Source organism: Schistocerca americana, chromosome 8 (genome assembly GCF_021461395.2).
Source record: "Schistocerca americana isolate TAMUIC-IGC-003095 chromosome 8, iqSchAmer2.1, whole genome shotgun sequence".
NCBI classification, from domain to species: domain Eukaryota; kingdom Metazoa; phylum Arthropoda; class Insecta; order Orthoptera; family Acrididae; genus Schistocerca; species Schistocerca americana.
Genome location: NC_060126.1, coordinates 406,998,793 through 407,016,767, shown reverse-complemented (window position 1 = coordinate 407,016,767; position 17,975 = coordinate 406,998,793). Strand labels below are relative to the sequence as shown.

The window sequence follows — 17,975 nt, the reverse complement described above, 5'->3', positions numbered from 1 at the left end:
CTCTTATATGTTTCTTTGATTTCACCTTCATTTTTGTTGCTATAAAACACCATGAACTGTAAAAGCTCTCTATCACTGAAGGAAGAAGTGCCAACAGACTGCCCTAAGGCAAGGATTGACGTTTTCTGGACATACCTCGACTGTAAGCACTAAAAACTAAAAGATAAAAATGTATACTTCAAATAACTTATAAGAATGCAGACAAGCGAAGGAAACCGCCAATACTTCGACAGGTGAATTATCAAGGCAAAACTGCAGCAAGTAAGCAAAGTGAGAGGGAATTTAAAACCTCGGTTCGCAGAGAAATTCGCACACTGTAATCACTAGCGTCACCACCGGCAAAAGATGACCGATGTAAGAAGTTATCGATGGTGGAAATTAATAACAGTGGCTGAGGTAGCATTAACTTTGCCCTCTGTTTTTCTGACAACGGAGAGAGCAGAATTTAAGCAAAAACCAACCTTCCTTACTTATATGGTTACTTGCTAATTTAATTTCAACTGCTTCCTTTATAACACTACCCCAACCGCTGGAAGTTGATGCCAGAATCTCCATGTTGTTATATTTCAAGGGATAACCGGTGCTAAGACGATGTTCTGCAACAACAGATTTCTTCAGCTCTTGTAAGCGTGTATGACGCTTTGTTTGCTCGGTACACCGGTCCTCCACCGTTCTGACATGTTACAACTGTAAGGAATACGATAGACGCCCGCCTTACGCAAATCATGATGATCATTTACGGGTCTTAAAAGGGTCCTAGCCTTAGATAGTGGACGAAGAAAACACATTTCACATCATATCTCCACAAAATACGACCTATCTTATTGAAAATGCTCCCTGCGTAAGGCGAAAATGAAGTAGAATTTGGTGCCACCTCTACATTATCATCACTCACCTGGTGCAAGGTTGGTCGACAGCCCAACGCACGTCTAATCCGTCTTTCACTATAGCGGCGACGTCACGATGGACCCTTTGAGCCAAAGTACTAAGTACGCCTTCACACTAAACCGCAGGATGACAACTATCTGCCTGTAGATTCAAGTCATTATGGATAGGGTTCCTATAAACAGAATGTCCCAACTTACGATCAGCGTACCTCCTGACCAACTCATCAAGGAAGGGAAGGCAGCCATTCTTTTCCATCTCCATCGTGAAACAAATATTCGGATGGTTAAATTCAGGTGTTCTAACAATTCGTTGTAATTCTCACTACCATGTTGTCAAACAACAGAAACGTCGTCTAAATAACTTTTAAAAAAAATAAAAAAATAAAAAAAACAAGCAGGCTTAAAAGCTGCCGTCTCCAAGGCACTTTTGTGAAAGTCTTCCATAAATAAATCAGTGTAGCCATGTATGAAAGTGAAACATGGACGATAAATAGTTTAGACAAGAAGAGAATAGAAGCTTTCGAAATGTGGTGCTACAGAAGAATGCTGAAGATTAGATGGGTAGATCACATAACTAATGAGGACGTATTGAACAGAATTGGGGAGAAGAGGAGTTTGTGGCACAACTTGACGAGAAGAAGGGACCAGTTGGTAGGACATGTTCTGAGGCATCAAGGGATCACAAATTTAGCATTGGAGGGCAGCGTGGAGGGCAAAAATCGTAGAGGGAGACCAAGAGATGAATACACTAAGCAGATTAAGAAGGATGTAAGTTGCAGTAGGTACTGGGAGATGATGAAACTTGCACACGATAGAGTAGTATGGAGAGCTGCATCAAACCAGTCTCAGGACTGAAGACCGCAACAACAACAATTCAAACAAGAAACCTAATCCTACTTAACCGCAACGAATCAGTCAGAGGAACATGAGTGAAGACAGAGACCTCTTCAAAACTTACTGGAAGATCAGAGTCATTCAAACGCAGTCCCTCTAATCGACATAAGAAATCCGCCGAGTTCTTAATGTGAGCTCAACAGGGTACCAAGATGTTTTGTAACACGAGATTCTGGCATGCACTTCCAGTTTTTGGGATAGTGCTATTAAGGAAAAATTTAAAATTAAACTAGAAAGTAACCTCATAAATGGAGATGAAGGATTTTGATTAAAATCTACTTGGAATCCCGCTTTCTCCTTTGTCAAAAGACAGTGGTCATGGTGTAGAGTTAACGTTATCTCACCCGTTAGTTATTAATTTTCACTATTGATAACTTCTGAACTTTGTCATTTTTGGCTATGTGTTGGCACTAATGTTTACAGTGCGTGCGTGCTTGCGTGCACATGTGCGCGTGTTTTATGTTTCCGGAACTGATATGTAAACCGAGGTTTAAATTCCCTTGCACAATGCTTACTCGGTACAGTTTTGCCTTGAAAATGACAAGGTGGCCACATGTCAAAAAATATCGACGGTTGTCGACGACTTAACCCGCCTTCATTCCCGTTATTTGTTTGAACGTTATATACGGTGGGAGGAACTCAGCTCTCACAAAAGTATACACATTTTAAAAACACATCACAGAAAGGTGAACTCCTAAGAAAAAGCGCTGCCCTTTCACTTAAAATCTGAAGTACCTTCCATGGGAGAGAGAAAAAAAAGAATGAAGAGAAAAAAATATTCTACAGACACGAGGCGTGAGGGTAACAAGCAATATAGGGGTCCGTTAGTAAGGTTGACATGGATATGAAAGAGTGTGTTGGGGGGATAGTGGGAAGACAGAAGGTGAGAAGACAGGGAGTGAGGAGTAGTTTGGCGTGTTTTTATGGTAGTGGTATCAAGAAGAAAGAGAAGGGAAGAGATGTAGAAGTAAAAGGAGGAAGAATCGTTGTGTGGTGGGTGGGACAGGTCAGGAAGAGTTAAAATCGGGAAAAATCTCATTGTCTGGGAGAGGCATTCTTTGAAATTGCCTTGGGGTAAGATACAGTGTGTGTAGGTGTAGGGACAGACGGATGTGTTTGTTAAGTTCGCAGCAGCATACCAACAGGGTTATTAGAATCTAGTTTGTGGTTAGTGTAGGATATGCAGAGGTGTTCAGTGTGGGCGAGAAAGGGTGAAAATTTGTTTACGTGCTAGAAGATCCACGTATGAGAAGGTAAATGGATGAGGAAGGGGAAGCGCAGTGCATGATGTTTCAGGATTTGGAGGGACTCACAGAAGTTGGTGGGGCAGATATCCATGTAAAATAAGCCTGGGATGGGATGGACTGAATTAAGCTTTTGTAGGTGTGGAGGATAGGGGAAGACGCAAGATAATTATTACCTGGGTTTTGGAGGTTGATCTTAAGGAACAAGTGGTTGTATCAGGAAGTTAACTGGCTGAGGTGGATTTGGAAGCATCTTTGGGATTTCTGTAGTGTCAGGTAGAGAGCGAGGAAACATGTATAATTAGCTTACTGAACGTAATGGACTCGCGGAGGTGTTTTCGGCATATCAGCTGTATAGGTAGGGGTAGGTGGTTAGTGTTTAACGTCCCGTCGACAACGAGGTCATTAGAGACGGAGCCCAAGCTCGGATTAGGGAAGGATTGGGAAGGAAATCGGCCACGCCCTTTCAAAGGAACCATCCCGACATTTGCCTGAAACGATTTAGGGAAATTACGGAAAACCTAAATCAGGATGGTTGGAGACGGGATTGAACCGTCGTCCTCCCGATTGCGAGTCCAGTGTGCTAACCACTGCGCCACCTCGCTCGGTATCAGCTGTATAGAGAAGATAAAAGGAGAGGACAGAGACTTGGAATGGAAGCGATACCAGATAATAGGGAGGAGGCGATGTCAGGTCAGGTGTAGATGGGTACATCGGAAGGGGATGGACTTGAAGACCTTGCTACCCAGTGAGGTGAGGCAGATGGGACGGTAGGAGAAGGAATCAGTAGGAAACTGGTGCTGTTTGAGGAAAACTACGATTCTTGAGGTTTTCCACAGTTCAGGATTGTACCCTATAGATATGAAAGTGGTATCATGTATTTCAAGAGTGACTAGAAAGGAGAGGGGGCATTCATTCTTTGACGTGTCGATAGGTAACGCGATCGTGAGCGGGGAAGTGTTACATTTTCGGCGAAGAACATGTTTCCTTGTCGTGTGTTGTGACTGGTGTACTTAATGCCGGTTGTGGTATGTACTGGATCCTGGGAGCCAGGAGTGTTATCTGTGCACTAATGGATTGTAGGAAACGGAGTAATCGAACTGGGAGTCATCAGAAGTTGCGAATATATTGGAGGGATAAGATGCGTTCAGCTTTACTGAGATTGTCAGATAAAAGACGTTTGCTGGTAGCAAGGGACGAAGTTACTACCAGTAACTCGATGGAATTCTTTCCAGTACTCGGAAGAGTTAATTGGGAGTGTAGCATTGAGTATGTTACAGTGAGAGGCAAAACGATTGCCCAGCCCAAATAATTTAGAGTCCAAAAACTGAGAGCATTGCGCATGCCCAAAATCCAGAAGTTCCAGTGTTCCCAACTCTTGCGGTCTGTGGAGCTTCAGCTTGGTGTCTACAACGTCAAATAGAAGCAATATAATAGTTAATGTACAGTAGATGTCGAGATTCATTGCAATTTAACTCATCGTATCATTTCTTTTGAAAATCATTATTCAAGCACGTAGCAACCGTTGAAATATAACAAATCCACGTCGGTAGAATTACTACAACGACAAGCTTTTCACTTCTGTTTCAGTGGCTGACTGGCTGCCGGCACGGCAGCTTGGCGTGCTCGGTCAGATAGTTATCTGCCCTCCGTAATTAGGAGAAAAACTTAGTGAATGAATCAGTGACGAATTTGAACGGATGTCATGGGACGTCCGCCCAGAACAAATTCAATGAACAAAATGAGAAAAAAAAGCAAGAAGAAGTGGGTAGGCTGAGGGGTTACGAACGAAAAGGACGAGCGTTCAAATCGGACTTCAGTCAACTGTCTTTTTTTATGCAGAGCTGTGCAGGCAATTTTTTAAACCTACGTTTCCTATAAATTGTACAATTGCAGGTTTTTCTTATTTATATGCTTTCAAAAGATTCCATTTTATAATAGTCTAATCTTTAAACAAACAGACAAGTGGTCGTAGTAAAAATGTTGAAAATGGGTGCATTTATTTGTAATTACTTCGACCGCCACCTGCTGTCCACAGTTTTTAAGTAAGAGAAACGGATCAGCTGATTGATAGTCCTTAAGTGCGGTTTACGCAAGCGAGTGGATGTGCCGTCCAGTATCTGTTGTTTCCAGTTTAATATTCATTCTGCAACTACGGTAGGCCTACTTGACCGTTACGGAAAGAAGACGAACATAATCTTTCTTGGAGGGCAATATTTATCTGACCTCCCATAAAAATACAAATAATCTTCCTTGCAGGCGATAGTCACCTAACCTCCTACGAAAATGCAAATAATATAGTAGCAAGTAGGTTTGTATTTTGGAATTAATGTTATTGTCCTCATAACTATGTAGGCCTTTTACAGAAAGATGAAATTAAATCAAATGAAGACTAGCTTCAGTATTTTGTCCATATGCCATTGGAATCAGGAACAGCTTAGATTTTTCCAGACACAGAATTGACAAGTCAATGGAAAAAGTCCTCTTCCTTGGCAAGTCTCTCCGAAGAATGAACCAAATCCCATAGGACATTCACAGTTCCCGTAGAAGGGTTTGGCCAATTGACCTTCGGAGTCTTCTTAGCTTGAGCCCATATGTGCCCTATATCATTGAGATCAGGTCGGTCGCGGAAGGCACTGAATAATATTCTCCCTCTTCTGAAACCGGTTCTGAATCCTAATGCTAGTGTGCGATGGATGATTGTCATGATGTTAAGTGAGACGTCCTTCGGGGTGCCAAAGTCGAGCACAGGGATGATTACATTTTCGAGGAAACGTTCATAGCATGCTGAACTGAACTTGTCTTGAATACGTTGCAAAGTTGCTGCACCCATGTAAGACTCCAGACCTAACATTTCACACTTATGCATCCGTTCCTAGCACGTGTGGCCACGAAGCGTGCGTCATACCGTTGCCCATCTGTGCGATAAACAAGAGCAGGGCCTCTGTTCGTGGGATCAGTTGTGCACTCGTCGGAAAAAAATTACTTTTCTCCAATCGACATCTTCCAGGAACTCACAATTGCTAGTCTATCCATGGCTTGTCCGTCACACAACGGATCTTTTATAAGTGCACGACGGGACCTGATTCCAAGGTCCTTTAATCTTTTGAGGCAAGTTGTCGTCGAGCGCTGGAAATGTAAAGCTCTCCTTAGTTCCCGGATGAGTTACAGAGGACCATTCTGGATCACCCTTACCAATTCTTCATCTTTTCTCTGTGTAGAGACTCGTGGTCTTCCAGGCATCGGACGTCTCGCTACCTCACTGTTATCCTGAAATCGTCTAATCCAGCACCATAGTAACATCCTGCCTCAAATGCACTAACACCGTTTCCAAAGAGAGCGATTATTCGCTCGCGAACGTTCGCATTAGACATTTTGAAGCAGACCTATGACGTTTACCAATCAGCTGATCAGTTCCTCTTAGCTTAAATTGCCTAAGCAATACGTCATCAAACACCAAGTTATATGACCTGCTGCACCAATCATTTCCTAAGATATTCCACGTCACGTTTCACAGTCATCCAACAAGCTTCCGCATCCTATCGTCTTCCTGTTGACGTCTTCTATTCATTGTTCCCTGGGCCTAGATATCTACCTTCATCCAGTATTTTGCCTCAAATTCTGTTGTCCATTTCTTATGTCCTAGTATGTCAAACAAATTCCATATTTGTCTCCCCAATTTCATTAAAGATTTTCATTCACTAATTTATTTTATTTTCAGGACTTCTAAACTTGATTTCCGGTATTTTTGTCTTGATGTCTCTTTTCCGTACCCACATTTTCGTCCTTTCTAGTACTCTTCTAGATTTTTTACACAGTGTCTAGCTCTTACATCTATAGAATAACACACTTAACACAAGGGATCTAGCAAATCCCCATAATCTGCTAAAGCCCTCTTATCAATCAAATCCCTCCCCCTTCAGAAAGGTTACTCTTTAAATAGCAACCTATTTTACATCTTCTGTGGATTTTTAGTGTTCCGTTTTTAGTAATTTTTTGCTCAGTTCTATCATCGATCGCGGTGATACATTTGTTAAGAGTCTGAAGAAAGGAAGATCGGGATTTAATGTTCCGTCGACGACAAAGCCATCAGAAGCGTAGCACAAGCTCTTTTAGGACAAGGATGGGGAAGAACACCAAATGTGTCGTTTTCAGAGGAACCGTTCCGCAATTTGTCTTAAGTGATTGGTGAAAATCACGTAAAACCTAAATGTGGTCCACCAGAAGGGAATGTAAACAGCATTAAGACAGGTTGACTTGTATTCCGGAGTTGTAAATATAAAATTCCCGACTGACCACACAGAATTAAGTTTTTTTTTCGTAGTTTTGTGAATGACTTAATGAAAATACCAGAATGGTTCGTTTGAAAATAGCGCTTTCGATGTCCTCCCATTTTTGTATTAACAGAGCTGAAACTCATTCTCTAATGATCTTGACATAGCCCGGACTTTAAACACTAGTTTCCCTGAATGAGATTATCACTCTGCAGCGGATTGTGTTCTGATATGGAACTTCCTGACAGATTAAAACTGTGTGCCGGACCGAGACTCGAACTCGGGACCTTTGCCTTTCGCGGGCAAGTACTCTACGATCTGAGCTACCCAAGCACGACTCACGACCCATCCCCACAGTTTCAATTCTGCCAGTACCTCGTCTCCCACTTTCAAAACTTTACAGAAGCTCTTCTGCGAACCTAGCAGAACTAGCACTCCTGGAAGAAAGGATATAGCGGAGGCATGGCTTAGCCACAGCTTGGGGGATGTTTCCAGAATGAGAAGCTGTGAGGGCGGGTCGTGAGTCGTGCTTGGGAAGCTCAAATGGCAGAGCACTTGCCTGCGAAAGGCAAAGGTCCCGAGTTCGAGTCTTTGTCCGACACACAGTTTTAATCTGCCAGGAAGTTTCACTAGTTTCCCTTCTTTTACTGCACCTATCTTTCCAAAGCAAAGAAATGAATAAAAAATTTGGAATGCTCTGTTTTTCTATAGCGTAATTACTTTTTCTGTGTCTTAAAATTTCAGCCTTTTCTCCAATAAATTGCTGAACCAAAGGAGAGTCACTGTGTGAATCTTTACTTGATTTTAGCTTAATATTTCACCTTCATTAATGCTCACTACCGTGCACTCATTCTTATAGAGGTAAAAGCATACATTTTCTTTCCAATAAGTTCTATTGTCCGTATATATTAAAACATTTTCGGATACAGAGCTTAAAACGACATTTTCGAATCACATTAAACCTACTAAATTATTCCTATTCTTCAGTATCGTCTGAAACGCTTAAACTGCTTCCATAGTTCCCATGATGTACCTAATACCGAACTAATTTTCCATTATGAAAAGTTCTAAGTTACTTTTCGTTCAATGACATAGCTTATTTAATAACTTTCGTGGATGGGACAAGAGAAATTTTCTACATTCGTAATTACCTTGTGTTTCACCACGTATCCTTTTTTCGGAAGGCAATTATTTTGTAGATTTATCCCATAAAAAAGGAGAGAGAGAATCTAAAATTGAGAAAATTTCTGTAGTAGCACTTTTCAGAATCATGATTATTCGGAAATCGGGATGAGTCACAGTAACCACCGTAGGAATCAAGTATGTAAATGAGAGTTACATCTGTAATGCTGATACATTATAATTTCTACTGCAGATGGTCTGTTTTGTTATATTCGTTTACCGGATCTGCTGGTAACCAGATGCCGAATCGTAGTTGGCAAGCGGGCATGTTTGGTAACTGTCGGCCATGTTTACTGTAACGTGATGTAGCAAATGATTTGGCGTTAAGATCGGACTTCGTGAAGTAAATATAGACTGAAAAGGTTTGACTCTTCTGAGGTTTGTAAATCTGCATGTAATGGCACGTGGTTGGCGGGCAAATCAATACGTCACCATACGGATCTCCTTCCAACTTCAGTTACACTGAAAAACAGAAATCTTGTTATCATTATTGACAATGTGCTTTGAAAGTGATACATAGACAAAGGTGCAAATTACAATTATTATTATTCACCTCCTTAAATATTAGTACAAGGATGCTTACACATTAAGCTGATGCGAGCAAGAAGACTAATCGAGAACAAGTGGTGACAAATGTTAGGAGGCCAAATGTGCCTTCCTTATTGACAAAAGAATGTCGTCATTCACATCAGCGATTGCTGTAGAAATGTAATAGCAGTATTTGTGTTAGCCATCGAAGAAGTTACTAACAAGATCTTTTTTAGGACTGTTCCATCTATAAAGATCAAAAAATGGTTATTCCATCTTTTTTGTGGCCTTCCTCTAATTTATTTCTCTATGGCTTTGAAATTATACATGTTTCATACGTATGTTAGTGGCCATTCTTTCAACATGGTTTAACCGTTTCATTTTACGTGTTGCAGTTTCTTCCAGTATATTTTTTACGTGTAATATGAGTCTTATATTTTCATTTCGGGTGATATCACCTCTTGTCTACCCTTAAGTCCTGCCTGAACTTTTCGTATTCGTTTTTCTATCAAACACTTTCCTCCATAGAGAACTGTATGGACTGCCATGCTTCTGCAAAATTTTATCACTGATTCAAAACTAGCTTTCCTATCTAAGTTGCTCTTAAACGTACCACATAATGTAGAAAATACCTGATATTGTCTACAGATAAATAACCACAGCCTTTAAAGACATCGACGTATTCCATAACTTTGTTTCCTGGACTTTTTCTCTTGTCAATGACCTCAGTGAATCCTTGTGTCTTAATTTTATGTGGAGCTGCTTCAAAATTATGTGTTTTTGTTATTAAGTACACTTGTTCGATTAATTTGTAAATCATGGTCCGATACTATTATAATGGAAGTGAGCGTTTGGCGTCGTTGGCTGGGAGGCCCCTTGCGGGCAGGTCCATCCGCCTTGGTGCAGGTCTTATTACATTCGACGCCACATTGGGCGACCTGAGCGCCGGATGGGGATGAAATGATGATGAAGACAGCACAATACCCAGTCCCTGAGCGGAGAAAATTCCCGGCACAGCCGGGAATCGAACCCGGGCCCGTAGGACGGCAATCCGTCACGCTGACCACTCAGCTATCGGGGCGGACACTATTATGATTACTTTGTCATTTGCAAAGAGTGGGCTCATAACTATTTTATTATGGGCTAAAAAAAGAAAAAACTCAAAGGCAAAAAGAGACGCATCACGAAAGAATTGTCCGAATGGGACTGAAATTTGGAAATGTGATTTACATGTACAGGCAAAGAAATTATAATGATTTTGTAAAAATTGGATGAATTATTCAAAAGAATGAGTTTCACAAATTGAGCAAGCCAATAACTTGTTGGTCCACCTATAGCCCTTATGCAAACAGTTATTAGGCTTGTCTACGGTCTGTATGTCCCTAAGGAAAAATTAAGCTCCTAGAATCAAGGGCTTGTCACATCAGTAAAACCAGTAACTTAAAAGAACAGACCATGTTAGTAGCTACAGGCAGACTTTAACGCTGCAACCAAAAGAGTGTTTAGCAGTGCTGTCTTAATTGTATCCGAGAAGCGCTGCTGTCTCGATTCACATCGTGTCAATGCAATTTTGCTAACCCATAACAATAAGAGGGACAAAGAAATTATTTTATGAAGACAATCACATCATACGAGATGGAACACAAATAATCTGTGTAAATAGCCTCCACTTGTATAATACAAATGTAACACACATTTCTATTCAGAAGTTTCTGTTACAAATACATTTTTGCAATCTAGACACATGAATGTCATGTACTGTGTTATGTTATCTTCAACCGCTACTTCATTAACTTATTCCATTTGATCATTCATTACTCTAGCTGTTTTAATCTTATTTTTCATCTAAATATAAAGAATGTTATTTCTTCCACTAAACAGCTGCGAAATGACTTCATAAATTGAATTTGATTACAGCAGAGAGTTATTGGTTTTACTGATGTGACAAGACCTTAATTCTTGGGGCCTTAATTTTTAGATATGAACATCCAGACCGATGCCGATACATGTTATGTGAAGACAGCTTTACAGAATGAATTACTAATGTGAAGTTTTTTCTCCTTTGAAGAATACGGGTGTAGCCTTTAATTGTTAACGTGGGATCCGACAGATCCCCAGCGGATTTAATTTAGCTAAATTTATATGAACGAAGTTGGCAACACTCCCAGCCGTCTAGCGGTCCTCTCTGGCATCTGCTTACTTCCGGTCACCAGTTTTTCATTCTTGTGCTGGTCATTGTTATTAGCGTTTGGCAGTTATTTAGTGGCTGGGAAGTTCCTGGACCCCCACGTTAACACTTCCGTTAAAAGACAGTGCCAAGTAAGCAGATATAAATTCGCCTACTCATGCTTAGAATGGCAAGGAAGAATTTTCTTCGGGAAACTGGATTCGGCTTAGGGAAAGACGAGCTAAAGTAGAGGGCAATATTGGATTGCTCACCCATAGAAATTCACCAAAGCGCAACAGAAACGAGTGGATCAACATCTACTGTGAATGAAAAACCAGCACAAGAAATGCCAGCTGCGAAAAGGAGGTGTATCATCTGGCCTAGAAATCTGTCATCAGTGAGGCAAATATATGTACATCAAACATTTCCGTACAGTCTGTTCAGTCTAAATGGTAACTGTAATGAGTCATCAGAAGAATACTTTTCAATCACTGAATGTTCAATTTCTATTGTGTAAACGTATTGTAGGTATTATCTTTTATATAATGTAATAAAATGCACTATTTCTTCAAAAAGCGTTAATTGATTCAATTTAACAATTTATATGGTTGCCTCTACATTAATTTGTATTAAGTAATCTAGTTATCAATGTTATACGTATGTAGGAACACTAACATATAAGGGGGATCCACTAGACCCCACGTTACCACATGTGCAAAACAGTGCCACGTTAACAGAGGAAGGTTAAACACGTCTATACCATGGTAAAGGTTAAACTAGTATCTTGAAATTAAGCCACTACGGACTACCCCTGTTTGTTCTGGGTCTGTCCAACAGAAGGTACGTCCCATCTGCTAACAGTCGCAGAACGTCCGCCCTCGTCGTCACAGCTCCGTAATAAATGGCACTGGGGTGTCTACGAGTCTTGCGAGTGCAGTGGAAACTTGTATCAGGCGCCGCGGCAGTATCGCCCTGTCACACTGCACCTCGCGGCTGCGAGTGCGATTCACGGCGGCGACGAGCGACGAGCGAGACTGAAGCCTGAGGTGACCGGCTCTGCAATGCGCCAATTGGATAGAATTTGGCACGTTTTCCCTCAGGAGAGCACCCAACACTACCAATCGATGCTAAGCCAAATAACTGCTTGCCCAACAGCCAGACGTGGACCAACGCATACTTCTTCTGATATCGTAATAATTTGTTTGTCTCTACACGTAGGCTACATCACATCTACGGGTTTCCGTCCCATTTGGATAATTTCTTCGTAGCGCGTCGATTTTTTTTGTCTTAAAGCGTATTTCAGAACCATATTTGCAGTTATGACTGTCACATATATAAAACTTTAATAATTCAGACAAGTAACGACACTCTTGTCTGGCATTTTTGTTTTACAGTTATTTGACTGCATTTTTGCCCACCAACAAGCATTTGTTCCTGAATGTTTGTATAGCCTTGATGGCGTCAAGCTAATTCCTTGTTTTGTGTTTTTGTTTGAGTCTATTACTGTTCCCTAGTTGCCAGCAAAATATCGTACACACACATCCCTCTGTTTACATATGTTGACAATGAAGGTGTGTGTAAAAATTTATGATCCTTTCCAGCTTAATAAGATGACGATTATTGCGTTAAACAGTTCACGAACAAAATCTAAAATTACCCTACGGTCATCTGTGTCTATGCCGGCCTCTGTGAAACTCGAATCAAAGCCGCGTGCACACCTGTTTTTAGGACTTATATTTACTAAACGAAGCCCAACTGTTTTGTGGGTATCGACAGGCCTCAGTAACTCTATCATGGAGTACACACAACTGATTGCTGAAAAAAGTGCTGCAGGCATTCCAGAGCCATCTTTCGAATGCAGAGCTCATCCACATTTAGTTATATAAATGTGGAGCCTAATGATGTGTCTCACTTACTCACTGCCACCTTCCCGCAATCAAGAGCAAACCGTTTTGTACCTCACGATCACATTGGTAGGATACATTCTCTTACCATCTAACAACGCTTCTAATATGTTTGTATCAAATGCTCCTGTTGATCTAAAAAGCACATTATCAACGAGAACCCGTCAGATGTGCTTTTGCATACTAGTAGCATAAGAGCTGATATCTTCCATCACGTCTCGGGCTCTGAGTGAAGTTGTTGTGGTTACTTCCGCAGATGGGACCAAGCCAGATGCAGGCGGTGGTAGCCGTGCTGTTGCTCCTGCTGAGCTTGCCGGAGGCACCACGTGCGGCGCACGTGCTGGTGGTCTTCCCTGTGGGCGCACCCAGCCACTGGAACCTGGGGCGAGCCATAGCCAGGGGTCTGCACGCCAAAGGGCACCGCATCACCGCCGTCACGCCCTTCTCTGGACAGGGGCCGCCCAACAACTGGACCGACGTCCCCTTACCCAACACCATAAACTTCTTTGGCCGTGAGTATAATGTCGTCACCTAAGCAGGTAACAAATAACAACCCAAATGTAATCAACTGTGTAAAGCAAATCCATTATTGCCGAACACTTAATTCTACTGGTCATTCGATGAATACCAATGAAACGAAAATTGCGACCGGCAGAATTTTTGGAACTCAATCATTAAGGAATCGACGGAAATTCGACCGTCTGAGGACGTAGCAGTCGGGACGCTGGTTTCCAGTTAGACACTGCTTGGAATCCTATCACTGAAAGACTTAGTGCTCTGTGTAACCTACGTCGTTCTGCGGTTTTTATCAAATGAAGGTAATCGATCTGATGATTATAAAGCGCGCTTCCACCAAGGAGGCCGCATACACATCCTGCAGTAGCGTACGGATTCAGTAATGTATGTGTTACGAAATTCGAGCATAGTCGAAATCAGTTAATTTATTTATTTATGTATAACAGCTTATTACCTACAATTTAAACAAAAGCTGTATTGAAGCAGAAGGTTGAAATTAACGGTACAGATAGTCTGCGGAAATCAGAAGAGACCTCTAACTGGGTAGGTATCAAGAATGGTGTCCCACAGGGTTCAGTCTTGGGTCCCTTATTGTTCTTAACATATATTAATGACTTGCCACTCTACACTCATGAAAATGCAAAGCGAGCTCTTTTTGCTGCTGATGCAAGTATAGTAATCACATACTACAAACAAGAATTAGCTGAGGAAATCGTAAATAATGTCTTTCAGAAAACTATTAAGCGGTTTTCTGCAAACAGACTCTCACTAAATTTTGAGAAAACACCATTTATATAATTCTGTACTGTAAATGGCATAACACCATTGATAAATACACGCTATAAATAGAAGTCTGTAGTTAAGGCAGAATATTCAAAATTTCTGGGTGTGTGTATTGATAAGAAATTGTATTGCAAGAAACACATCGATGATCTGCTGAAATAGCTAGGTTCAGCTGCTTATGCTATTAGGGTCATTGCAAATTTTGGTAATAATCATATCAATAAATTAGCCTACTATGCCTATTTTCATTCACTGCTGTCATTTGGTATCATATTTTGGGGCAATTCGTCGCTAAGAGAGAAAGTATTCATTGCACAAAAGCGTGTAAACAGAATAATAGCTGGAGCCCACCCAGGATCACCTTCCAGACATTTATTTAAGGAACTCGGGAAATTCACAGTACCTATGCAGTACATATGAAAATTTTTATTAATTACCCATCCCAGTTCAAAAATAGAGCGAATTGCATAGCTACAGCACTAGAAGAAAGGATTATCTTCACTGTTCTGCCTTAAATCTGTCTTTTGCCAAATAACATTAAAAGCCTGACAGATAGCCAACCAACATTTAAAAGCAAATTAATAGAATTTCTGAATGACAACTTCTTCTACTCAGTAGATAAATTTTTACATATGAAGTAGTAACTGTCAAAAAAATTAATTATTTTGTGTAAAGAAAACTTATGTTAAAGTAACACGTTCCACATCATTACGAAATGTCGTATTTATGATCTATGGAATAAGTATTAATGTATGTATGTATGTATTCTTATTCAGAATATTACTATCTACAATAATGAGACAAAATGCAGTATTACATCCAACACAGACTATCTGATCAGAATCATCTGGATAGCTCCTCATGGCTATTATGTGGTGTGCGTCCGTCCTTCGGCTCCATGACGGCTTGATCTCTGCTGAGGATACTGTCAAAGAGATGTCTGACTGTTTGTGGCAGCCCATTCTTCCCCAAGAGCCGAAATCAGGGGAAGTTACAGATGTTGAACGCTTGAGTCTGAAGCGAAGTCAGAGTACTAACTCATACCAAAGGTGTTAGCGCGCCTCTTCTGAGACACAGGGAGGCGAACCGGACCCGGATTGATTCAGCCTCGGGAATTAACGCCGTGCTGTGGTGAGCTGGTCAGCCTGGATGTTGCTTTTATGCGCTTTCCCACATCCCACTAGGTAAATACCATCCTTGTACCCGCCCCCCACCTCCTCGCTGGGATCTGAGCGTGAGACTGGAGAAGCATTTTTGTTGAATAACTCGAGAAGCATGACCTCCAGCGAAAACGTATTCTAGTACAAAATTTAACTAAGATAAACTTCCTACCAAAAGGTCCTGTTAATTTTTCTGCAGTATTAATAGCTTGCGCATAGCGAGCGAGATAATATGAATATCTCTCACGTGGTTTACGATGGCCTGCTGTAACGTTACGGGTTGCAAAAAACGACAGTGGTAGGGGCAGATGAATTACCCTGTAGATCATATCAGTCACGAGGTGGCCATACTTAATGCTGTTCTAGTCGGCATGGATCAGCGCAATTCCAGTTGCTTGCATACCTGTTGTGGCACGCCTGTGTACTTAAATGCGAGTACATCAGCCATTTAAATCTTCTGTAGGCAATATGGAATATCTCATTAACAGAACTAATTTCTTTCTTGGTTTACACATCATCCATGCATTCATTTGTAATGCAGTTTTAGATCTTTCTAGGGGTTATCGTCCTAAATTAGTACTCTTATCACTGCAACGATCAATGATATGGATATTAATATCAGTGGAATTTAGAAACAGCTGAAATCACTAAAATTGAACAAAGTTAGAGAGTTCGATGTAATTCCTGTCAGAGTGCATACGGAATTTGCGGCTCAGTTACCCTCTTTTAACCGTGATCTACCATAGATCCCTTAAACAAAAAATCCGTATCTAGTAGTTTGAAGAAAGCCCAGATAACACATATCTGCAACAAGGGTAGCAGAAGTGATCCACAAAACTACCGTCCAACACCCCTGACACCCATTTGTTGCGGAATCTCAGAAAAAAATCTGTGCTCAAACGTTATGACTTATCTTCAACAGAATAACCTCTTCCAAGCGCGCAGCGCTGGGTAGCCGATTGGTCTGAGGCGCCATACTTGCAACGGTTCGCCCCCCCCCCCCCCCACGATCCTCCCTCGGGCGTGGGTGCAGTTTGGTCCCATAGGAAATTAACACAGATTTCCAAATTTTTTTCTCCAAAGCGATCCAGCGTGGATTCCGACAGCATCGATCATGTGAAACCCAACTCGCACTTTTCTCGCATGATGCCCTGGAAGCCATAAATCAGTTAGACGTAGTGTTTCTTGATTTCGGAAAAGTATTTTACTAAATACCAATAGTAGAATCACTATCGAAAATGCGATCACTGTTGGAATCGATCAGATCACACGAATACCCTGTTGGAACATTGTAGGGGCATGAAATGGAACTATGATACGCACTTAGTCATTGATAAAGCAGGTGGCAGTCTTCGGTTTTCTTGGTGGAATATTGGGGAAATGTAGTCAATTTACAAAGCAGTACTCTCGCAGAACACTGGCGCTACCTATCCTAGAATACTGCTCAGGTCTCTGGGACCCTTAAAAAATGGGAAGAACAAGAGATATTGCGTGGATACAGAGGACAGCACGAATTATCACAGGCCTGTTTACCCTTGGGAGAATGTCATAAAGATATTCGTGGTGAAGAAAATGAACTGGCAGATGCTTTATGATAGAAAGGAACTGCCCCGAGAAAACCTGTTTAGAAAGTTTCAAGAGCTAGGTTTAAATTATGTATCTAATAGTACAAAACAATACTCTACGAATCGCTCACGAAAACAGCGCGAAGACAAGGTTAAATGAATTACTGCGCTCACAGAGGAATTTAAGGAAATATCCAAACTGTGCTCCATATGAGAATGCAATGAGAAGTAGGCCTAATAAGTGGTATAATTGGAAGTACCCTCTGCCATGCTGGTCATAGTGGTTCTCAGAGTATGGACGTAGATTTTATTGACCGAAGAACTCATGTATCCTTTTTTTTTAAATTATTATTTGAAACCGTTATGGTACCGCTTTCCTAGAAAGAAACGCAAACCGAAACATGCTACCTTCATTACATCTCACCAGGAATCAGCAATGGTTCTGCCTGAGAAGCAGAAATCATGGAAGGACTGGCCAAGATGGTTTAACTGACCATCATTTACTACGATATTTTATTAACACCATTATTATAAATTGATATAACTACACTGAACATTCAAGTCATGCATGCTCTTTTAAAATTATTATTTGAAACCGTTATGGTACCGCTTTCCTAGAGAGAAACGCAAACCGAAACATACTACCTTCATTACATCTTACCAGGAATCAGCAATGATTCTGCCTGAGAAGCAGAAATCATAGAAGGACTGGCCAAGATAGTTTAACTGACCATCATTTACTATGATATTTTATTAACACCATTATTGTAAATTGATGTAACTACACTGAACATTCAACTGTAGTACAATTCTTGTTTTAACATTGGCAAGTATAACAAAGCTGCGCAACCCACGTATACAACGGCCACAT

General features: G+C 41.1%; 1 protein-coding gene across 1 annotated transcript in view; it reads left to right on the top strand.

Moving 5' to 3' along the window:
* The window catches only part of LOC124544651 (UDP-glycosyltransferase UGT5-like), a 107,473-nt gene that overhangs the window by 22,857 nt on the left and 66,641 nt on the right, over window positions 1-17,975 (top strand). The window contains exon 2 of the mRNA XM_047123265.1: window positions 13,337-13,592. Coding sequence (XP_046979221.1) covers window positions 13,337-13,592 — 256 coding nt within the window. The remainder of the gene's footprint in view (window positions 1-13,336; window positions 13,593-17,975) is intronic.